This window comes from Colobus angolensis, unplaced genomic scaffold, assembly GCF_000951035.1.
Source record: "Colobus angolensis palliatus isolate OR3802 unplaced genomic scaffold, Cang.pa_1.0 Scaffold399, whole genome shotgun sequence".
Taxonomy (NCBI): Eukaryota; Metazoa; Chordata; class Mammalia; order Primates; family Cercopithecidae; genus Colobus; species Colobus angolensis.
In genome coordinates this window covers 564,509-589,558 of record NW_012117365.1, presented here as the reverse complement: position 1 = coordinate 589,558, position 25,050 = coordinate 564,509, and the positions used below count along the sequence as shown (strand labels likewise).

Sequence of the window (25,050 nt, the reverse complement as noted above, 5' to 3'; positions counted from 1 at the left end):
ACGCCCTGCCTCTCTCCTCCGCTCCAGGGCACCCCCGGTGCCCTTCAGCTTTCAGGCTCCAGGTCTCTCTGAACCGGCTGCCACCGCGCCCAGCGGGCTCCAGCACTAGGGGACCCCGCACCTGTTGCTCCCTCTGTAGGAGAGCTCCTCCCTGACCCCACGTGGCTCCTGACTCCGGTTCCTTCCGGTGGGGGTTCTCTGCTCACACCGCTCTGTCTAGCACAGCGGCCCTCCCCACGCGCCCCAGCCCTCACTTGGCTCTTCTGCTTTCTCTTTGGCTTCACAGGGAAGGCCCTTGCTCTACTCCACCTTCGTTCCTTGCCCAGCTCCCCTGCCATGCCGACTGCCTGAGGACAGGAGCTGTTTTATTTACTGCACAACCTCCAGCACCCCGAATAGAGCCAGGCACAGAGATTGTGCCCAGTAATTACTTCTGGAATGAATGCATGGATTTCTTCCTCAGAAAAGTGGCTCTGAGCATCCCCCTTCGCTCCACTGGGAAAATGAGGCTGGGGCGGGGCAGGGACCTCAGGGGAGGGCTCTGGCTTAGGCTCAGCTCCCCTGATTCAGCTCACCAGGCAGTGGAGTGGCATGCAGCCAGGGTTTTTGTGTGACCTTGGGCTATTTTTACCTGTCTGAGCTTTGACTTCCCTGACTTAACATGCATGACGCAAGTTTCTGCCGCCTGTTTTGAGGACTCAATGAGACAACATGTGTATATGGCCCAGTGTATCCTTGTCAAGCACAGTGAACCCACATTCTAGCTTTGGGGTGAACAGCCCCAAGTTCACTGTGTTCTACTCTATAAAAATGACTTATTCCACCTAAAAGGAAATATGACTTAACTCTTTTTTGTAAGACTACAGATACTCCCCAAATTGGAAAAACAAAAATGGAACAAGACACACAGTGTGTGCATATACACTCCTCTCTGTCACACTCTAAGTCCTGGGGCTGATTTCAGGGAATCAGTATGCTTCCTGCTTTGCTTGGTGCTGGAGAAATGGCTCCAGCCTCCTCCTGTTGAAGGAACTGCCGTCCACCACCAAAGCCCTTCTGGCCACCTGTCTGACTGCTAAGGCCTGACAGTGCCCAGCCAGACCCACTGGCTTCCAATCCTCTGCCCTGTCTTCTCAGAGACTGACTCTAAGATGCCTCCTGGGGATTGACCACCATGGCCGGGGTGTGTACGGGGATGGGGCTGGGAGGTGACAAGCAGCCGTCAGGTCTGCTTTGGGCTTTTGTGAAACTCTCCTAGCTCCAAAAGGCCCATGTGTCAGGCCCATGCCGGAGTGTGTAGGCAGGAGTGTGGGTGTGGAGCTTTGGAGAGTATGTGTCCCACAGTGTCACTGTGAGGGGTTGCTGGGATAATTCAGGGCATGCATTTAGAACCTGCCCGACACATAGTGGGCACTCAACGTTGACTGTAAGTTCTCTTGTGTGCATTTATTCAGTAAACATTCACTGAGCACCCATGGGTGCCAGGCGCTCCACCTGCATGATAGATGGTAATGCATGATAGCTAGGGCTGCACAGCGTATCTTATCAGCATGTGGGAAGGCGGCTCGATCATTCAGGGAATTTAACCTTTGTCTCTGAGAGTTGGGAGAACTGAAGGTGAAGGCATGGGAGGGAGAGAGGGGATGAGGAGGAATGGAGCAAAGCAGACAGAAAGGAAGCAGGGAAGGCAAGGAGTTAAGGTGGAGGAGGATGGGGAAAGCGGACGAGGGGAAAGGGGACGGAGGAGGTTGGCAATTGTTACCTTCTTCGGCTTCCAGCTCCTCCAGCACCCCTGTCTCTTGGCACTTTTTGCTGTGGGCCTTCGACTTCATGTGCTTAGTCAGATTCCCTAGAAAGAAATGAGAATACTTAGGCTCTGCTGTGGGGCAGGAGGCCAGGGTGGGCCCAGGACTCATGGAGGTAGCACCTGGCCGGCAGGCCATGGTTTCCAGGTCAGTCAAGGCCCTGCCAGCTGCAGGGGCTGGGCAGGAGCTGGGGCATCCCTCTGCCCTGGTGCTCAGGCCAAGATGTGTAGCCACAGCTGCTGTTAGGGCAATGCACAGGAGCTAGGTAGGGGGGTGGGGGGAGGGGCGGGGGCTGCGAGGGGCAGAGAGTATAATGAGGAAGTGAGATGCTAGTTAGAAAACAAACAAAAAAAGAAAATAAAAGACAACTCAAGTGCAATAGGTTTCTTTCTTTCTTTTTTTTTTTTTTTTTTTTTTTTTTTTTTTTTTTTAAGTCTGGCCCTAGTAGCTGGTGACGCTCATCAGGCAGCACTATTGGCCATCTCAAGTATGGGATGACATGGGAGGCTCCCACTGACCGGCGTGATGGGTGAGGACTAAGCATGCCCTTCTGGCTGAGGACACTTCTAGGGCAGCCCACAGGGCAGAATTCTAGTGTAGGTAGAGAAACCAGGGCAAATTCAATATTACACATGGCGAGAGGGCAGAAGGTGAGAGTAGGGAAGTCTACTGGCCAGGGATTCAGGAGCCACAAGACTGGGGGCCCAAGCTTGATTTTCATAGAGAAGTCCCATTTCTGGGCCTTCAGTTTCCCCAGGCCAATCTACAGTGCAGACACAGGACCAGGGTGGTCAGGGAAGGCCCGGGCAAGGCCTCTGTCCTGCTCCATGCCTACAAAGCCCTCAGAGGGGAGGCTGACTTTGCCCCAAGTTGTAGGTCCAGCCCACAAGCTGCCGAGCAGAGACAGCAGCTCTGGGAATCAGGGAACAGTAACAACAGCTTCAGTTCCCCAGCAGGTGCACAACATTTCACAGGCCACACAGCTGGGTGGACAGGAGGGTTCTAGGAAGGACAGGCAGAGCATCCCAGCCTGCCCCAGAAGAACACAGGCCAGATGCCTCAGGATATTACTTTGGGCCCAGCAGCCACTCCCAAACTATGATGTGCTCACTGTTGCCCTGGGGATGGCTGTATTTCCATATGGTCATTAACATCATAAGTCATAAGTGCCCTGAATCAGGTACTCTGTCTCATTAGTCTAATTAATTGGTAAGTTTGAATGGATGGATGGAGGAGAGAAGAATGGAAAGAGGTAAGCCTCCTGGAGTGGATGAATAGAGTGATTGGTGGGTGGATAGATAAAGTGGATAAAGGAAATACAAAGAGAATGAAGAACAGGAAGAGGATAGACAGAGGGATGGAACTCTAGATGAACAGATAAGGAGATGAATAGGCAGACAGAGGATAGGTGAGTAGATGAAAATAAATGGAAGGATAGATGGAGAATGGGTCAATAAACAGGTGGGATGATGGAGAGCTGGATGGGAGGACGGAGACATGGATGAATGGAAGAATGGCTGGTTGGACGGATGAATGGACACATGCAGTTTTACATGCATAGGAGTACAGACAGGAGGATGAAAGAATGGGAAGTTGGATGAGTGGGAGGACAGATGGGAGAATGGTAGGAACAGATAGGATGAGAAGATAAATGAACAGGAAAACTATTAGATGAGATGAATGGTTATGTGACCAGGGAGAGGGCCCACAGATGAACCAAAGGGTGCTTCTTAATCATTCCTAGAATTAGAAGAAATCTTCAGGGTTTTGCTAAGAGGTTAATGGGGGAACCTTAAGCTGGGATTCTCAGAGGTGTTCAAGTCAAGGGCACCAGGGATGGGAGGGGAGCTGCTTCCTTTCCTCGTTCTTCACCTTGGTCCTGGTTCATGACTCTATCCTTCCTGATTTGGGTTTTCCTCCTATAACTGGAAATAAACCTACATGTTCTACTCCTGGCAATAGTGGGAGCAAAGCCATAATTCCAGAGTCATCTTGTAGCCAGAGGGTCCTCAGAGGTCCCTGTCCAACCTAGCGGACTTCTGCCCTCACTGTCATGAGAAGGCAAAGCCAGAGTTGGACAGTCAAGAGGTGGGAAAAGGCAGCTGGGGTCTTCCGTGGAGCAGAGATATCCACTGTCCTAAGGTCCTGGATCCATGCCCACACTACCCTGACTACCCCAGACCACAGAGCACAGCAGACACTGCTCATTCTGGCTATTACCTCATTTGTCGCACCTGTTCTGCCTGGAAGGTTTAGGTCTCTAATGAACCAAGCTAGATGCTGGGCACACAATGGGTATACAATAGCCACGTATGAGAAATGCCCTTCTCATTGCAGGAGGAAAATGTTGGAAGGAACTCCATGTAATTCAACCCCCACCAGGCTGAGATTCTCCCTGCTTCTGATCTAACTCTGGGCCCAGGTGCTGATGGCACCATTAGACAAGATCACTGGCTGTCTCGGACGCTGGCAGGGCTGCTTGAGCCAACACAGCGAATCAGGTGGCCCACAGCCACAGTGCTGTTGGTGCTGAGTTCCGTTTAGACTCAGGTCTCAAGACTCTGGGGGCCTTTCCCACTCCATGTGGAGGCAGAGTGGAACCTAGATGGAACCTGGCAGCCTTGGGTTTGACTGTGGGCTCTGCAGCTTGCTAGCTGTGGGCTCTTGGGCAAGTTCCTTAACCTTCTGAGCCCCGGTTTCTGCAACTGTGAAGTAATACCTACCTCGTGGGGATGTGGGAGGACTTGATGAGGTGACACATGTAGAATGGCAGCAGAGTGTGCCTGGCAGAGAGCAGACCCCTGTCCCCATGCCAGTCACTCTATTGAGCAGCTGGGGGCTCTGCCACGCACCATGCTGGGTGTGGAGGAAGAGATGCTAAGATGATGCTTATGGTGAAATGGTTTTACCTTTCTCAGGAGAAGGCACCAGGGAACCCCTCAAAGGGCTGTCTCTCCTCTGCCCCCAACCCCGGGGGTGCAGGGAGGAGTCAGGATCAGAGGTGACTTTGCGGGTCCAGGAGTGGACACTGGATGGGCAGCCCTGAGTGCTGTCTGGGTCCCTCTGTGACTTCCCTCTCCAGGTCCGTCTCCTCTGTGAAAGGGGAAGGTGGGGCACATGGCTGCAGGTGCAGCCTGAACACCACTTCCCTGTTGAGGGCCAGGGCCTCGACTTGTCAGGCAGAGCCATAGTTTCTCAGTCATCCCAGACCCCACCAAAGCCTGACAGGCCTGGAATGAAGAGCAAAGGCAAGTGAGAGGGAAGGCGATGGGTGGGGGAGAGGCAGAACCTCCGATAAAAGGGCATCCACCACCAACCCTGCCTGCCTCATTCCGCTTTGACCAACCGCTCTGTCCCTGCCCCTGCCGGCCTGGCAGACCTGAGGCCATCTCTGTCCCCCGAGGCGATCGGTGCAAGGGCCTGGACATGGCACAGCCATCCGCCAGCCTCTGGGAACCATCTGAGAAGAGGAAATGGGACCCCCCAGCCGCCACAGGGCCACCCACCGGCCTCCCCAGCCCCACCTACTGACGCGTTCCTTAGCCAGTTTCCAGAGGCCTGAGCTGCTGCCACGACGTCTGACACAAGAGACGAGACACACACGGCAGACAGAGACAGACAGGCAGGCAGGAGGGGCTCCCCAGGCCCTGGGGTAGCTGGGTGGTAGGGCCAGGAGGGCCGCCTGGGGCAGGCCTGGAGGTGGCCCGATGCGGAGGTGCACAGCCCCAGAGAGAAGAGGCCTGTGTTGTCTGAGCTGATGGCTTACGGGACCCAGCACTCCCCAAAGACACCTGGCCCCAGAAACAGATAGGAGCTCCAGCGTCCTTCTCTCCCTTCACCCCCATACTGCAGAGAGAGCTAACAGGGAGCCTTCCCTGCTTCGATTGCCACCATCCCAACCTGGCCTTCCCTCTGTTAGTCAAACAGTTTCAGATTCCACCATTTCCCATCTGCTTCCTGCATTGTTTCTGGAAGGTTCTAGTCTTCTAGAAGCCCCTGTGAACAGTTGAGGAAGAGCTCAGGGCACTGCCTGATCACTGGTTGAGAGCACGGCCTCATGGGCCTGGCCTTCGGGACAGCAGGGGCAGCCTTCCCTCGGGGGATGCTCTATACCCCTGGAAATGTGGAGGGCCTACATCCCCTCTGTTCAGATTATGCACTCTGGACCCTCCAAGGCCCTCCAGGGCCCCGGCTCTGTGCTGGCTCACAGAGACCGAGGAAGGGACTGCAGACAGGCTTAGTGTGGCTTCCAATGAAGGCATCTCCTAGAAAGTAGGGGCTCTTGCTAGGGACCCAAGGCAAAGGGAATCGAGTGGGCCCCCTGCAGGAAACTGCTTGGGCTGGAAACTTCCAGTCTCACGCGGCAGAGTGATGGTTTCCTGAGGCGATGGGCAGCCTGGGCTGTGTGTGGAGCGCAGTTGTGCTCTGCATGGCCCTGGGCTGGGAGCTCTCAGGGCTCCTCAGGCTGAGGACAGTGTGGTCCCCTGGACACAGGCCATTCCAAGTGCAGCTTTTTGCCACCCACCCCAGGGAAGGGAGAAAACTAACTGCTCAGAGAAAGGAAGACGATGGGGTGATGCCCTGGAGCTCGGGTCTTGTGTTCTAGTTGCAGCTCCAGCATTAACAGCTATTCTGCTTTCTGGGATCACTTTCTTCACCTTCAAGGGGACTTGGGTGAGAAGTTTTCTGCTTTTAGAGTTGAAGACCGTCCATTGAATTGTCAGTCAGTTGTCTCCATCTTACTCTTCCATAAAATCTCAACTGGCTGCAGAAGGCCAGAGGAAGTGCAGTTGGAGGACGTGTCAGGGACAGCCCATGTCCAGGGCGACGCATGCTGGGCAGGGCTCCAGGGATGGAAGACACTTTCGAAGCACCCATGGGGTGGGTGCGGAGTCCTGGGCCTATCTGCCCTCTCTGGGCAACCTTTGGGACGTTGTTTATGAGACACTAAGAGAGAAGAGGATCAGGGAAAGGCAGTGGGAGGGCAGGCACCTCTGTTTAAACCAAAACCTCGGCAGGAAAATTCGAGCTCAACTTGCAGATGATGGCGAGGGGACAGAGCAGGGCAGGGGTTCAGTTAATGGTGTCAGGAGACCAGAAACAGGAACACAGTCAGAGAAGAGGCCACTGTCCCAGGGGATGTGATAAACTGGTGCCTGACCTGGTTTAGAGAGAATGGAAGGGGCCAGGCAGCAAGAGCACGGAGGAAGTGAAGAGGGGTAGGGACCCTGCTGGGTCCCCTCCAGAACAGCGGCCCAGCCTCGCTCGCCGGGAGCAACTTTGCCAACAGAAGAAAGGTCAACAGGTGGCACAACTGAAGGATGCCCTTGAGTTTCACCCCCTGAGAAACCGCGGGGCTCCCAGAAGCCCCCAACTTGCTCAAAGGAGAAGACAGGACCCTGACGTCCAAACCCGGACCCAGGAATCTATAAAGCTCAAAAGGCTGAAGACACCAGGGTGCCGAGAGCCCTGGGTCTCCCTCCAAGGCACTTCAGTCTGCAATGACCAAGCTGCCAGGACCTTCCCTGCCTATCCTGCAGGAGGAGAGTGTGATCCAAGAATCCCATGGATTCAGCTCCTTTGTCCACACGAGGGGCCTGGCCTGGGTGGCCGTGGCAGGCCAGGCCATGCCCATCACCCATCGCAGCTCTCTGGGATGCACGCCTTTCACAGCAGGCCCCTCCTTTCACCAGTGACTGCCAGAGCCTATCCTGACCCTGATGTGGGGTGTGGCCGGGGCAGGGGTGACAGGGCTGCCAGTCTGGGAGTCGGGGGCCGGCCCTGTGCTGAGAGTGCAGAGAAGCTGGGTGGAGCAGGGACAGGGTGGGAGTGGAGAGGTGGGTGGAGGTCGGTGCACTCTGGCATGAGAAGTGAGCATGCGAGTGTGTTAAGCAGCTGGGAGTGGAATGGATTTCCAAATGCAAGAATGGCAGTGACGAGCATGGATGCTGGAGTGCCTCAGATCAGTGGATAAACGGCTCAGGAGACATGCAGAAGGGAGGGGAGATGAGAGAAGATGCAAAACCAGGAACGGTGAGCAAGAGTGCTGCACCAGGCTGGACAGGCCAGGGCCAGGCAGCCACAGGTGTAGGGGCTGTGTGCATGTTCCAGGAGGATGGCTGGGGGCAGCCATGGGGAGCCACAGGCCAGTCTGGAGCCAGCTGCCCTGCCACTGGGCACCAAGCTGGGTGGGAATTCAGGAAATGGAGCTGCTCCAGGCCCCCTGCAAAGAGGTCTGGGCACCTGAACTCTGTGCTGGGACTCCCAGAGGGGAGCTTCCTGCAGCGGGCAGGGGCAGTGCCCCAGCTGACTCTCTCTTACCTTTGGTTTTAAAAGCAAAGTGACAGTGCTTGCACACATAGGGCCGGACGTCAGTGTGGGTGCGGATGTGTTTCTTCAGCATGCTGGGCTTCTTGCAGCGAATTCCACACTCCTCACAAACATATTTCCCTCGGCCGCGGCCTCGCACATATACATACTCTTCGTTTGATTTGTACCTATGAGCAACAGGCGTCATAGTAAAGGGAAAAAAAAGGAGAAGAGGCAGATTCCCACCTCAGAAGATGCACGCGCTTCCTAGCTTCATCCAGCCCGTTACAGACGCAAGGAATGGAGGTCACGGAACCAGAGAGGACCATGGGAGTGGGAGGAACTGAGTTACCCTGGGGATCCACCATGGACCCCTGCGCCCCTCCCCCTCACACGGGGGGAGCTGCACTATTCTTCCTCCCCCAGAGGCAGCAGACACTGGTGCGTCCCACCGACAGGATGTGGAGCTGCAGGGTGCCAGACAGCCTCCTTGGCAGAGCCAGCCCAGCTACAGCTTCACCCACAAAGAACAGCCACCGCAGGCCACCTGAGTCCCAGAGAGGGAATGATGATGATAAAACAACAGCAGCAGCTCGGGCAGCCGCCATTCACCAAAGGCTCACTCTGCCAGGCACTTTACCCAAATCAGAGCACAACCACCTCACCATGGAAAGCCCGTGAGACCCCGAGGCTTAGAGACAGTGAGAGACTCGTCCAAGATCCCATAGCCAGAAGGTGCCAGAACCAGGCTCTGAAAGTGCCTTCCCCAAAGCCTGTCCAATCTGCCAGGAAGCCGCCCTGACGTTCATGGGAGGAGAAGGAACAGGGACCACCATTGCTTCCCTGGCTTCAGAGTTTGGAATGAGGAGTCCTGAGCTCTCTCCCTCACCTGCACCTCAGTCCGCACGCTCTGCAGGCTGCAGGGTCCCAGCCACCTGCCACATCGCTTGGGGTTCTATCTGGAAGTGCCACCAGCTTTCAGGAGCTGCCCCTGAAGCATGAATCAGAATGCTCTTATTTCCACTTAGAAGGAAACCCACGAGTCCCACATGCGCAACAGGATCACGATGAAGCCGTCTTATTGTTCTAATGCTATACATGTGCAAGTCTCAGGTGCGGTGGGGAGGGTGGCAGGGGGTGCGCCAGGAGAGGGGACCCTGGCATACTTCCAGGAGGAGCCTTCTGACTCGTGAAGCCTGAGAGGCCACTGGCAAGGCACATGGAGGAGGCGTGGCCTCTCAGCCTGTGGAGCGCGCCTTCCAATGCCAGCCAGAGCTGCCCGTGCCCTACTCACTCTGCACCACCTGCCCCAACCAGGTAGAGCACAGAGGGGCAGGAGGTGGCTGGGAGGAGGTGAGCCAGGGACAGCGGTGGGGGCTCCACCCTGCTCCAATGGGGCCGTCAGCTTACAGCTGAAAGGACGTTGGAAGGAAGGGCTTGGAAGAGGGGACTTAAGGGAGAGAGCCTGCTGGCAGCAACGGAACAACCACCACCACAGCCCTGCCCTCACACTCGCCCTCACACATGCTCACACCCCACACTCACCCTCACATTCATACATGCTAACACCCCCACACTCACACGCTCACCCTCACATGCTCACCCTCCACACACATGCTCACACCCCACACCCCCTCACAACCCCCACACTCACAGTCCACACTCACATACTCCACACCCCATCCTCACACTTACACTGACACCCCTACCCTCACACACCCGACTCTCCTCCCCACATCCCTACCCTCCACACACCCCACCCTCACACATGCTCACGTCCCCACCTTCATACACATACATACACTCACTTCACTCACCCCACACCCCCCACACCCTCACACTCACACCCCTACACACTCCCACAACCAGACGTTTGCGCCTCTGCTTGAATACTCATATACCCCATATTCACACATACATACACCACCACCCTCACCCATCCACACATTCACAACCCCAGACTCACTTCCACATCCCCACACACTCACACACCCACACCCCACAATCACACCCCCCACATTCACAGTCACCCCCACAGTCACACATCCTCACACTACCACTCACACCCATGCATACTCCCACAATCACACCCGCACCCCCACACTCCCACACACACACGGACATGCACCACACCCCTCCACCCTCACACAGTCACACATGCTCACACCCATGAACACACACCACACACTTAAACTCACTTGCACGCTCAGACCTCCACGCTCATGCTCACACACTCTCCTGGCACACTCACCCTCACCTCACACATGGACTGCTGTTCACTAGTACAGGTGGGCTCTGTTTTTTTTTTTTTTTTTTTTTAATCACCTCAGATTTGGCCAACTGATGCCGTCAAGGAGTCTACAACTGCCCCTTCTCCACTGTGGCTGCCCTGACCAGCCAGTTTTTGCCGCGTCCCCAGGGGGGGCCACCTTTCTGCGGGATCCAGGACACGCGCCACCTTGCGTCCGAGAGGAGGAACTGAAGGCTGTGGCAGCGGTGCGCAGAAATGACTCGTTTCTCTTAGGAAAGGCACTCTGTGGCCAAGCACGAGGCACCTGCCTCCAAGTGACAGCGGCTCATCCTCATGTAGCAGATCTCCAGGACCAAAACCAGTTGCTCACACCTGGATCTTAATTCCCACGTCCTTCCATGCCCCTGGGACCTGGTGGCTGGGGAAGATGGCTGAGATGGGGCCCCCTTTCCCAGCTAGGAGAAGACAGTGAGGACGGCTTGGTCTCCCCTTTGCACTGGAGGTCCTGCCACCTCATGAACACTAGCCTCCACCTGGCCCTGCTCGTCGGGTCCATGGCACTTGCTCCCCTCCTGCCAACACCCACAATGGTGTCCTTCAGCCTAGCCTTCACCCTGCTGATTCCCACACAGCACAGCCACTCTGATGTCCACCGTGCCTGTGTGCCAGCCAACCTAGAAGCAGGTGCTAGGGTCCGTCTGCCCCAGCTGTTCTCAGACCCCTTCATTTCCTCCTCCACATCAAGCTTAAATGGTACATGGTCTTTCCAAATGGAGAGAGAGAGAGAGAGAGTGATAGGAAGGGAAAGAGGGAGAGAGAGGACTCTGAGCCTTCAAGGGTGGTGCCTTGACTTGGGGTGGGGTATACACAAGCACGTGCAGCACCTTGTCACATCAGGGAGGGAGTGCAGCCTGCTGTGGATCATGAGAGAGGAGCCTGGGTTGGGTGAGGCCAGGGATGATAGGAGAGATGGAGGACAGGAGAGATGGAGGACGGGAGAGAAGGGAGGACAGGAGAGAAGGGAGGTCAGGAGAGAAGGGAGGTCAGGAGAGATGGAGGACAGGAGAAATGGAGGATAGGGGAGATGGAGGACAGGAAAGATGGAGGACAGGAAGGAAGGGAGGACAGGAGAGAATAGAGGACAGGGGAGATGGAGGACAGGAGAGATAGAGGACAGGAGAGAAGGGAGGACAGGAGAGAAAAGAGGACAGGAGAGATGGAGGACAGGAGAGAAAGGAGGACAGGACAGAAGGGAGGACAGGAGAGAAAGGAGGACAGGAGAGATGGAGGACAGGAGAGATGGAGGACAGGGGAGATGGAGGACAGGAGAGATGAAGGACAGGAGAGAATAGAGGACAGGACAGAAGGGAGGACAGGAGAGATGGAGGACAGGAGAGATGAAGGAGGACAGGAGAGAATGGAGGACAGGACAGAAGGGAGGACAGGAGAGATGGAGGACAGGAGAGATGGAGGACAGGGGAGATGGAGGACAGGGGAGATGGAGGACAGGAGAGATGGAGGACAGGGGAGATGGAGGACAGGAGAGAAGGGAAGACGGGAGATGAGGACAGGAGATGGAAGACAGGAGAGATGGAGGACAGGGGAGATGGAGGACAGGAGAGAAGGGAGGATAGGAGAGAAGGGAGGACAGGAGAGAAGGGAGGATAGGAGAGAAGGGAGGACAGGAGAGATGAAGGACATGAGAGAAGGGATGACTTTGGTAGGCACCCCTGGAGCAATGTCAGAGTGTTGAGAGCCTGCAGTATTTGGTTGCGGAGAGGAGACGAGCCTGGAGGAACGGCAGGCTGGATCACCATTGGCCTTGAACACCACGCTAAGTTTGGGCTTGATAAAAGCCTTAAAGTGAAATATAAAGTCTCCAAGAGAGGATATTCCCTGGCCATGGGAATGACCTGGAGGAGGAGAGAATGAATCCAGGCCCAGGCTTGTGTTCCAGAACAGGGATTTGAGATGCCTTCCGGGCATAGGCTCCACAGGCCTCGGTGGCCATTTCGATGGGACAGGGGTCAGAATGAAGGAGAAACCAAAATCCAGAAGTTTCAACTTGGCTCAGTGGCACCACCCCCGAGCTTGGGGGGAAGTGATGAAGGATCCTAGTCCTTAAGCATTGAGTATGAGATGCCCATGAGGAAGACACGAAGAAACGTCCTTGTGTCAGAGTTAGAAATCAGTGGGACTCAGAAGGGGATGTGTAGATTTGTGAGGAGGATGACCCCACAAGACAGAAGGGGGTGGTGCTGAGGGCAGAGGCCTGGGTGGCACTCAAATGCAAGGGTGGGCAGAACAAATGGCACCCCAAACCCTGCCCTCAAAAAGAGAAAGGTCAGAGATGCAGGAAACTGGGAGAGAACTGTGGCTTAGCCAAGAGGAGAGGGTTTAGAGGAGGAGGGGCCCATGGCTGGACATTCCAGAGAGCTTGAGGAGGATGCTTGCTGAAGACCCAAGACTTGAAAGAGGGCAGTCCTGGTTCAACGACCTGGAACCTGTGGCTCCTCTGCTTCTTGAAGGCCAGGACCGAGTCTTGCCCAGCTTTGAGGTTCCCAAAGGGTCCAGCCCAGGGACAGGCCTATGGCAGCTGTCCATCAGTGTGGACCTGAGGCGGACCTGCTGGGCTCCAGGTCCAGCTCCTCCTGCGGTGCCAGGGCCCACCTCATCCACTGTTCTCTCCCATAGCTTCCCAGCAACGTCACCGCCTCCCTCTCCTAGCCCCTTCCACCACCACAGACACAAGCCCAGCTTTCTTCCCATCACAAATCTACCAGCCCCAAGCCTCCGTGGGCCCAACCAGGGCCAGCTCTGCTGCCCCTCTTTCCTGCACAGCCCGGATCTGGAGAGGGCTGTCCACACCTCCTCCCCACTCTATGCTTTTGAGCCACTGTGGCCCAGCTCTGATGACCAACTGTTCTTGCCAAGGTCACAGCTTGTTCCATTGAAAGTTTGATTGCCTTATCTTGTCTGCCCTCTCGCCGACCTTCTGGAGGCACCTGCTTGGCTCCAGTGACCCCATTCCCTACTGCTTGTGTCTCCTTTGCAAGCTCCTTTTTTGCCCACCCTTTCCCAAGCCAACATGGCTCCTGCCAGCCTCCAATCTGGACTCTTCTCACCACACACCTTCCCCAGGTGACCCTCCACCTGGGTGCTGATGGCCCCCAGCCACTACTCTCTTGAGGTCTGATGCCTTTGCTGTACATCTAACTGCCCCTTAGTATCACCTCTGGTGGTTTTCAGGCACCTCATACCTTGTATGCCCAGAACCGGCCTTCCAAGTCCCTCCACCTGTAGTGTGTGCTCCTGGATTCCCGTCTCTTTCAGTAAGCAGCACCTGCACCCATGTGGCTGGCCAGGCCCACAGCTGGGCTTCATCCTTGATGGCTCCATTTCCTTCATGCTCCATAATCAATCCACCACCACAACCATCAGTGCTACATGCAATGCATGCTCCAAGGGTGCCACCTCTCTGTCCCCACCAGCCCTGGCCACCACCCTCTCTCCTATACCACTGCCTCCTTTCTTCACAAAACAGCCAGTAGGAGCTGTCCCCAAATCCACCGAGGCTTGCCATTCCTCCCAGCCTAGAGGTCCCACTTCATGCTTTTCCCACTACCATCAGAGCAAAGCCCCGCTCCTTTCCTTGGCAGGGAAGGCCCAGGGCACCATCTGCCCTTGCCACCTCCCCAGCGCATCTCCCACCATTTCCCACTGATCCCCCCATTTCCTGCTGCACTCCTCCTCCAGCCATGCCAAAGGTCACCTGGGGCCTCATGTCCCTGCCCCAGCACCATCCCCTCTCCTGTATGACCAGCTCCTCCACTCTACCAGAACTTTGCACCAAGGTCCTGTCCTTTGGAGGCCTGTCCCACATGCCTTCTCTGGGCCTTCTCATGCCTTCTCACCCGCTCCTGCTTCAGGGCACTTGTCAGGCTGTGTGTACTGCAATGGCCTTTTCACAAGCATAGCCCCCATCATCCCTGCATGGGTGAGGACCACATCTACCTCATTTGTCAGGGCATCCCCAGCAGGTGCCCAATAAATATTCATTAGCTGCACATCAGAGAGACCAGCGAGGCCTTCTTTCCTGGGGCCTGCAATCCTCAGATTCTAGCCTTGACTTTCCCACTCCAGGAGCTCCTGAGCGCAAGTTTAATTCGATTCTGGGCTCCCGAAGGAGGCGGGACACAGGTAGTGCCTCAGAACCTTGAGGGACAGATAACGCTGCCTGCTTTCTGAGAGGAGTGACTCTGCTCAGCGGGGGAGAGGTGGGCAGGACGCTTGGGTCTCGGTTCTGCTCTTGTTGGAACTCGCCAGGTGACCTTGGGCAAATCACTTTCTTTCCCTCGGAAATAGTCCTCATACCTGAGACACGACAGAGCACTGTCACATGCCTGGCATCGCTCGATCCTCCCATCAACCCTTTTACCATTGTCTCCATTGTATAGAAAAGGGAAACAAGGCCCAGTGGATTCATTGACATGGCCAAGACCACCCAACCTGCAATTTTACCATGCAGCACCCTGTTCCCGCAAATCAACACTTTCAGATGATGCTGACCACGGTTTTGTTAGCATCTTCCCTCTCCCAGGGACCTGTTACACTGCAGACAAATAAGAATGGCATCACTCCCTGCCCAGCCCTTCCAGCCAGCGCTGGGGTTGAGCCCCTGGGTGTTGACAGCTGTAGAGAAATGCTGGGGAACAGCCCGGGGGGGGGACCGGAACACCATGATGGGGGTCCCTGGGGGTTAAGTCCTGCTTCCCTGGTCTGCTGTCCTCTTCCCTCCTCCACCCCAGGCAGCTCCTTGGAGGCCTGTGCCACAGGCTGCCCCGGGGAGAAAGTGACCGACTTCCCTGCCTGTTCTGAGGCTGAAAGACGGTCCACTGCTGATGGGCCCGGCAGGGCTGACTCACGGAGTAATTTCTCACAGTCCCCCTGCCCACCTGGTTTCTGTTGCCCTCACAAGCTGGGGGTGTCAGTCAGTGTGAAAAACAATGTTTGGGTTTGTTCTTAAAGAAAAAGAGCTGTTTCTGTGGGTTTTGAATAGCTGCCTCCAGGGACCTTCAAATTGAACAGCCTGACTGCCTGGGGCTCAGGGCTGTGACTTCCAGGCCATGCAACAAGGTGGGGCTGGAGATCCTGACCCATCATTGTGTCACCAGGGGTTCCAGACCCCTGTCTGGAAGCAGCTTTCTGTGCCATGCCTGGGGTCAGGTCAGCACAGAGGCTATGGGGAGGGGTATGGTGAGACCAGGGTCTTCACGGATGGATCTTTTCATTCTTATGCGGTGGCTCTAAGCCTCACGGACTCAAAAGAAAAGAAAAAGATCCTTAAACAACCCCTTGATCAGGAGGGTCTTATAATCTTCACTGAATAGAGAAGGAAATGAAAACAGAGAGATTGAGTGTCTTGCCCAAAGTCACAAGGCAACTCAAAAGTGGTGAAGCAAGGACTGGACCCCAGATCTGACTCGTGGGCCCTGAAGTGCAGCACAGTACGATCTGGTGCGATGTCCTCTCCTGCCCTCGGCAGCTTCTCCTGCAATCCCCGCGGCTGGTGCTACTGAACCGCCTGACTGTGAACCATCAGCACATGGTATCTTGGGTTGTAGTAGACCCGCAGCTTCTGCTAAGCACACAGCAACTCGGCACAGAGCCCGCAAAGGACATGACACGTTCCTCTGCTCAAGGGGTCAAAGAGGGGCTGTGGTGGAAACTGCATGGCATTTCAGGCAAGGCGATGGAGGAGGTTGTTGTTCCTGGACTCTGAATATAGCAAAGATGGAAAGAAGCTGCTCTGCCATGCAGTGGGCTCCCTGTCACCAGCACTGTTCACACAGAGGCCAGATGAACAGGCTATGAGGTCTTCTAGTAGTAGGTAGCAGGTAGAATAGCATTATTTTACTACTCCTAGCTAGTAGGAAGGAATTCATGATGTCTACGTGCTCAGGACATGTCCAGCACACAGACAGAGGGGCTTTGGATGGATTAGCTTGTGTATGAGTGTCATAACATTGTAAAGTGGATATACTTAGTTCACTTGGATACACTTAGTTCACTTGGAATATATAAAATAAATATATATTTATATATTTAGCATATTTGTTCCAGTAAATATAAATGAATATATTTACTCCTAAGACCAAGTGGAGGCTCAGGGCACTAGAGGGGGATGGGCTGACAACATGATCAAGCGAAGCAGAGGAGGTGTAGGAGGGGGAGCAGTGGGGACTGCGGTGACCTGAGAGGCAGGGCACATCCCTCTCTGAAGGGGCAGTGGCTACTCCCGTCCCGCCAAATGCCACATGAAATTGTTACATCTTCCAGTGTTTTCAAGGAAACCACAAATCCAGATTTTTTAAAAAAACTAAAAATATTAGCAAACTCTTACACTGGGTGCCAAGCACGATTTTAAATGCTTTTACATGCGTTACCTCATTAAATTACGTGACAGCCCTATGTGATGGGACTGTCATGATTCCCATTTATACAGGAGAAAACAGTCACAGAGAGGTTAGGTAATCTGCCCAAGGTCACACAGCCAGTTAGTTAATGGAGTCAGAATTTGAACTCAGGTCGCCTGGCTACAAAGTTCATGTGCTTAACTGTTGTGCAATTCTGTTTTTTAAAAAACATTGTGTAAGTCAAATAAAATACAAGAGGCGGATCTAGCCTGGAGCTAAACTTCTGGCTCAAAGTAATTTCCCTAAGGTCACATAGCTAGTAAATAGGGGCATGTCTGACCTTCAAGCCCGTGACTTTTCTCTCCACCAAGCTGCATTATTTTCTGAAATGAAGGGATGAACTCAGTGGCCTCCAAGTTACCTTCTTAATCTGAGATTCTATGTATTAAGCTATTCTGCATTTATATTATGACTTTTCCACCTATTATTCATATTTTATTAGAGAACTCTTGCATCTCTTCCAAGTCTGGATATTTTAAAGGTTTGCTGAATTTCTGATTTTATTATGATCTTGTTGCCAAATATGCTTTCCTCCCAGGAGGCATACTTCTTGGGTGTACTCAGTCATGCAAAGCAAGAGGAAGATGTGACGAGCAATGCACACACTGTCGCTCTGAGACCTACTTTGGCGGGCAACCTGTGTCTGTGAAGCGAGGCTAGGGGCCAGTTCCCAGAGGTCCGGTGCCCTGGGAGGTCCAGCCATGGTGAGCTGGCTGGCTTGTCCGCAGTGACACGCTGCTCTTTGAGTGAAACTCACAGAGGAATGGATGTCTGTGGGAAGAGGGGCAAGTGCCAGGTGGTACAGCCTGCTGAGCTGTCTCTCTTCAAAATATTCAGTTGCCAAGAGGTAGCAGACACATTCCCTGGTGGAAAGTGAACTGGGGAGGCCATGTGGGTCATGGGGGAATTTCACACTGGGTTCTGGGTATACCCCAGATTCTCCTTTTGTTGGGGTTCTGCAGAAACTACATCACGTCATAACGCTCAGGCTGGGGGCCATTAGGTGCACCCTCCAGGGACATGCCGCTGTGCCAGGAATTCCATGGCACGCAGGCACAGAGCCCACCAGCACAGTCTCTGTTCTAAACAGTGACGTGAGCTGCAAGCATGTGAATTTACTCAACAGTACTTCCTAAGGCCTGGTCTGAGCCTGGCGCTGGGCCAGGGCCAGAAATATAAAGCTAAATAAAACCCTGACCTTGGTCTCAAGTGTGACAAACAGGCACTTAAAAGATCGTAAAGCAAAGAGACGGAAACAGTAATACAGACAATGAGCAAAGTGCTACGGAGGATGAGAGGAGGAACCAGCGGGGGCGGGTGTCAGGCGGCTTCTGCAGAAGAAATGCCTTTGTCCGGGGCTTTTTGGGTGCACAGGGTCAGACCTGAGACTCCTGTTTCATGAGTCTCCGCCTGGGTGCCGTGTGGAGGATGGTGTGGGTGGGGAGGTCTGGAGGCCAGGAGAGGCTATCGTGACTGTAGAGAGCCCAGCTGGGCAGAGGCAAGGGCAAGAGGAAAGAGGACCTAGATTCAAGAGAGTTCAGCAGTGGCCTGAGAGAAATAAGAGGGGAGAGTGGGTCAAGGATGCCTTCTTCTACACCTTCCAGAAGGACTCTCGCTGATGAGGCAAGCTCTTGTCATTTTGCACGCTTGCTACCTACAGCGGCATTTTCAACATTTCGTTGGTTTTACTATTGTGATTTTTTTTTTTTTATATACTAGGAAAACATCAGCTCCCAGTGGCAGCAGCTGGGAAGATGGCAGCAGCTCAGGGATCTAATGCCCAGCACAGCTCTAAGAATAGGAAACGCTTTTATTCTACAGAATTGGATACGATAGGTGGAGATCCTGTGGAGTGACTTCTGGGTGACTAAGAGCCAGCAAGCAGGCACCAAGCCTGGGCTGAAGCCACCTTGGGTCCGTCAAACGCAACCGATACCCCGTTTCCAACCAGACAGTGGGGTTAGGGAGGCAGGCAGGAACCCAGAAGCTGGGTTGAAATGAAATGAAACTGTCAGAGGAGTGGGTGCCTTCACTGGGAACGTTAGGTGGAGTTGCTCCCGCCACGAGCAGCCCTGGCCTGCAGGGTTCTAGAACAGTGACTTTCAATCTGTGCTCCGGATTCATGGGGCATGGGGTTGGGGAGGCCGAGCAGTGGGGCCCTGGGTCCTCCACCCCTACCCACAGCGGCTCTGGATCACATTGTTTTTCAGAGGGAGTGTGTCTGTAAACTGAACTTTGTAAAAAGGAGTTCTGTGAATTTAAAAACAATTTGAAAACTACTGTTAGAGAACATTCATGCTTGGAAGGTCCTTAAAACCTCTGATGCAGAGAAGCCTGCTGCATCCTCAGATTTGGCCATTTTCAGGTAGATCCTGTTCACACCCTCCCACAAGTGCATATTCCTCCGGCACCAGGGGACTCACAGTTTCCCAGGCAGCTCCTGCGACTCCTGGGCAGCTCTCTCACTATTAAGCTGAAGTTGTCAACCTGTGCTCACACCCATGCTCTGAGCTCTGGGCAGTCCAGCTCCTCCTTCATATAAGTCTCCAAAAGCTATGATGCTGCTCGAGACTTCTCTCCTCCAGTCTCAGCATTTCCATGTCCTCAAACAATTCCACATGTGAGAAATTCTCCCCAGACTGTCCATCTTCTCCCAGAATGGCCCAGAGCACAGAAGCCCTCAGGTGGGACTGGACCTAGCCCAGGCTGATGCAGGACCATGGTCTCTTCTTTCCACTATTCCAGCCTCACTCCCTATGTCCCAGACCCAGAATGGGGAAGTGACCAGACCCTGAAGAGGCGGGAGCCTGTCTGGTGCTCCACACCACACAAACGGCCAGAGCTGGGAGGGCCGAGGCCTCCCCAAATCACCTGACCTCACAGTGACCAGGCCCTCACTATGTGCCACACACTTTTCATAGGATATCTCCTTTCTTCTTGGTTAACATTTATGAATACTTCTTTTTCTTCTTCTTACTATTTTTGCTAAGAAGCACTAAAAAAAGTCAACCAGGGTCGTAGGTGAAATCTTTTATCACAGAAAAATAAACAGCTTTAGTAAGAAAAGGCTGTGAACAGTTTTAAATCCTGCAATGAGCTCAAGGCATCAGTACCATGAAGGCCGTGAAACAGCTTTTAATCTATCTGAATGGGGCAAGGTAGCCAGAGCCCATGAAGTCAGCTGGTTGGCATCTCTTGCAGCTGTCCTTACAGATTAAACCTGAATAACACGGGGTTGGGGTTGGGGGAGGATACGTGCTCAGGTCCCAGAGTTACTCCAATCTAGAAGGGAGAAGTATAGAGAGGGCATTCTAATTGCCCCATGACAACAGCCACTTTCTTACCCCATACCCCGAGCAGATCTGTTCCCCACCAGTTAGGATTAGAGGAGAAACAGGGACTAACGAAAACCTGTCTTTGGACACCTCAGGTCACATCTGTGACCACTGTCTCAGCCTCCTGGGAGGTTTCTCAGCCAACAGGCAGAACCAGGCATGGAGGAAGATCTGGGTTCCCTTTAAGAAAGAATTTTCTGACCCCAGGGCTACAAATTTGGAACAGAGCAAGCCTGAATGATAGTGAGCTCCCCAACAGGTCTAGTATTCAAGTTCAGATTAAATGACAATGTAAGTCTGGGGCAAAATAGTTTCTAATGGTAGGAGCTGGGCTGGACTCCAGGTCCAGTGGGTTTAGGTGGAATCTAAATGGACATTGCAACCACACTGGTGCTCCAGACATAAACAGCCAGTAGGTGAGTGGGTGGGAAAACAGGAAGGAAGGGAGGGTGTGCTCACCGCTCAGAGGACTGAGGTGGCCTGTCTGATTAGGACGCTGCGGAGTGCAGTGGTTAGGCATGGGGGTGTTGATGCATCAGACTGCAGAGTTCAAATCCCGCCTCCTCCGACCAGCTGTGTGACCCTGAGCAAGTACCCGCCCATGGAGCGTGTGCTGATGCTGCTCAGAGGAGCCCAGCTGTGGCTGTGGCTCTGGCTGTGGCTGTGGGATGGTTTTACTACTACACCTCCCAGCTGTTATTTGCAGACTGAGCCACCTCTTCCAATGAAAGCCCTATTTCTCTAACCCACTCTATGGAAATGTGACGTTCCCAACTCAAAGTGGGTTTTCCTTGCAGCAAGCTATTTAGGGATTCCTGTTGTGAGTCCTTTTGTGGAAGGAAGAATCCCTTTGTGAGTCCCACAGCTGCCTTCTAGTGACTGGTGAGTCTGTGTGTTGTGGCCATGACAGGCCGTCCACATCGCCTCCCTCCTGCATCCCCACAGCAGATCTGCAGGCCTCTCAGCAGATCACCCTGCCTGGAATGCTCTCCTTCCCTCTCTCTGATGAAGTTCCAGTTCTCTCCTGAGCTCAGATCCAACCCCAGCTTCTCAGAGGCTTCCCCTGACCCTGAGATGGGTCATGCTCTCCCAGGTCCACCTTGTCTATGGGCAGTAGAAAACAGAGCTGGGCTTACCAGATAGAGCTCCTGAGGTGGAAACCAGGCTCTGTCCCTTATTAGCTGTGTGACCTTGGGCAGGTTACTTAACCTCTCAGTGTCTCAGTTTCTTCACCTGTAAAATGGGGATAATGTCCTATTTCTTGACCTGTGGGTAACTTGGCACAATTCCATAGGTATGTTCACTCTGTAATAACTCAGGGTTCTATACTTATGACTTGGATTATTTTTTGTATGTATGATCTGTTTCAATTAAAAAATTACTACAAAATAATAGCATATGCTCCAAGAGGTGTTGCACATTTTACTTAGTTGATATAGGTTATGTGCTTGGAAGAGTACCTAGCACCGAGTGGGGCTCAATCAGTATTTGCTGTATCTGGCACTTTGCCTTCATAGCACTCATCACAGTCAGAGTCATTCTTCAACAGCGGAAGGAAAACCAAGTGCCCCAGATTTCAATAGGTTCAGAAGCCTGGAGATATCTCCCTCACTCACCTCAAAAGTGAAGCCAATGGTTTCATACTAAGAGGCTGGCTCAACTCTCTAGCCCTGGTAATACTGGGACCAGCTGATGGAGTAAGAAGCCACGATGGAGTCTCTACCATCTCCTCCTTCTCTCCAGCCATGGCCAGGTTTGCGGAGGAATCCATAACATGCTGATGGGGATACCGAAGCCCTTGGAAGCTCTCCAAGATCACAGCCAAGGACCCCCCTGCTGGAGGACAATGGAGATGACCATGCTATGCCAGGATGGGGTCCCAGGCGGAAGAAACTCCCCACAGAGAAGATTCCTTTGTGCCCATCTCTCCTGATGAGAGTCTTGTCCCCAGGAAGGCCAATATTCCGATGAAGTAGAAGAGGAGCAGCATGAGGAAGAGGAAGATGATGAAGGTGACATGAATGTGGAGGAAAGAGAGGATGCAGACAGAAAGATCGTCACAGAGCCACAGTATCCTGCAGATGCAGAGGCAGTGCAGGGGATGATGGCAGGGAACAAATTACAGGGATGAAGACAGAGCCGCCAACATGAAATGTGAAGCATTTCAGCTTCCAAACTTTGACACTGAATACAGTGCTGAAGAGCAGGCTTCAGTTCCTCCTATGACACATGATCTGTATGACACGGAGCTTGAACCACTCTTCCACTTTTAAAATGGCAATCAGTGGGATGCAGAATCATGGTCCAGATTAACAATATGCAGGGGCAATAAAAGCTTCAGGAAAGTTAACCTAACTGTTAGGTTTCTATCAGAATAACGGAGGCGCAAAATGGGTGACCCGTTTAGAAGAAATTCCAAGATGAAGAATAAAGGGGTTTGCTTATCTGCACTTGACAAACATGAAGCAGGACTCCCCTGGTGAGATGGCAGGCTGCATCATGCACACTCTAGATCTGTAAGTAGCCCCTCACCTACCCGCTGCCTTAAATGTCTGACCGCTCAAAGTGGGGGCCAAATTAGTGTTCTCACCAGCAGAAAGTGGGGTCGAGGAGTCAAGGCACAGCCACAAGCTGGTGTGATTCAGCTCCTGCTCCTGCCCGCTGATCCCGTCTCATCTTCCCTTCAGTTCAAAGTGCTTAATGCTTTGGGCAGTTCTTAGCACGACAGATGGATAGATGGTTTTCACGGAGGTAGGCAGGGTGAAAAATGTGGCTCTGAAAAGCTTCCAGAGCTCGTATGTAAAGATCAGACTGTGAGAGTTGTCACTGCTGACTGGGCTATCCCTCAGAAAAGCCATTTCTATGAAAACTTCTCAGAGATTAAATGAGGTGGTAACCAGTTAGCAGAGAACACTTTGTCTCTTCCCAGTCACATGTGGGTAACTGGCTATGTGACCTAGGCCCAGGCCCTTGCCCTCTCTGGTCTCTAGCCACCTCATTGACTCTACAAGGCCTCATAGCTCCAGCGGGTGAGCAGACCCCCTCAACACCCAGGGGCTCCTTATTTAGGTCCTTCCTGGCATATCCATTCTGAGACTGGGGCTAGACCCTCTTGAGAGCTGCACAGTGAACCTGACCATGACCCAGACGCTGGAAACAAGAAAGCAAGGTCAGAATAGGGAAATGAGGTGGAGGCTGCTATAGGCATGGCTCTTTTGGTCTCCTCCAATGTAAGCGCAGGGAAAGTGGAGACGCTTCTTCGCCATGTTGAAAGTTTTTCATTGACTGGGATCAGCACCTCCTATGATGGTCCAATCTCCTGACCAGTCTTTGTCATGCTCTGTTCTCCTCAGGCCTTCATCTCTTGGAGCTGGTGGCCTTACTGCTGTTCATTCCAGTCACAGGGGCTCCTCCTAGTGCTGCAAGTCACAAAGGATTTTACAGGTCCTGACACAGCCACCAAAGGATCATCTTTATCTTCTGTTGGAGTAGGAAGCAACATCTTTTTTTTTTTTTGAGACGGAGTCTCGCTCTGTCACCCGGGCTGGAGTATAGTGGCTGGATCTCAGCTCACTGCAAGCTCCGCCTCCTGGGTTTACACCATTCTTCCGCCTCAGCCTCCCGAGTAGCTGGGACTACAGGTGCCCGCCACCTCGCCTGGCTAGTTTTTTGTATTTTTTTTGGTAAAGATGGCGTTTCACCGTGTTAGCCAGGATGGTTTCGATCTCCTGACCTCGTGATCCACCCGTCTCGGCCTCCCAAAGTGTTGGGAGGCTTGAGCCACCGTGCCCGGCTGAAGCAACACCTTTATTGATCAGAGCGCCACGTCACCTTTATGATCGAGATGTAGAGGAACGTCTCTCCAGCCCCATGGTATGCCTGTACCTGGTGGCTAACTGGACCCTACACACTGCTCAGCCATTTTCTGCATGGGCTAGACAGCAGCAACTGCAAGAACACAGATGAACATCTGTGATCCTTTAGCACTACAATGCCTTCTCCTCACTCCAGGACCTCCTCATCCTTACTAGAAACCAGTGAAGGGGGTTATATCAGTCCTCTTTTTCAAGTGATGAAATGGAGGTTCAGAGAGGTAAAGTCACTTGCCTGAGGTCACACAGCCAGTGGGCAGGAAAAGAAGGGCACCAATCCCCCCTCTTTGAATGGATTAAACACCTTCTGGCTCTCAAGGTTAAAGAAGACGTTGCTAGTGGGAGAACTGTTTTCTAGAGCATGGAATAACTGGACAGGGAAGGGGATGTCTCTTCACTGCAAATCTCATCCCTCACTATAGGCCCCAGGGAAGCACCACCACCAACCACCTCTACCACCATCACTACCATCACTGTCACCATTACCACCACCACCCCCATTGCTACAACCGTCAACATCACCACCACTAACACCACCACCACCACCTCTATCACCACTGCTACCATCACCACCACCACCACTACCACCTCTACTTCCACCACTACCACCACCACCACTACCACCACTACCACCATCACTACCACCACCACCACCACCAATACCAACACCACCACCACTACCAACACCATCACTACCACCACCACCACCCCTACCACCACGGCTACCGTCACCACCACCAGCACCACCACCATCACCACCACCACCACCACCTCTACCACCATCCCTACCACCACCACCATTGCTACCATCACCACCCCCACCACCACCAATACCACCACTGCCACCACTACCACCGTCACTACCACCACCACCATCATCACCACCTCTACCACCATCACTACCATCACCACCACCACCACCTCTACCACCATCACTACCATCACCACCACCACCACCACCATCACCACCACTACCACCACCACCACCATCACCACCACCAC

General features: G+C 53.5%; 1 protein-coding gene across 2 annotated transcripts in view; it reads right to left on the bottom strand.

Moving 5' to 3' along the window:
* Positions 1-25,050, bottom strand: part of HIVEP3 (human immunodeficiency virus type I enhancer binding protein 3) — a 77,938-nt gene that overhangs the window by 6,358 nt on the left and 46,530 nt on the right. For both annotated transcript variants that reach the window (XM_011955178.1, XM_011955177.1), the window contains exons 3-4: positions 8,127-8,302; positions 1,763-1,849 (exon numbers count right to left, since the gene is read on the bottom strand). In XM_011955178.1, the coding sequence (XP_011810568.1) occupies positions 1,763-1,849; positions 8,127-8,302 (263 nt within the window). The remainder of the gene's footprint in view (positions 1-1,762; positions 1,850-8,126; positions 8,303-25,050) is intronic.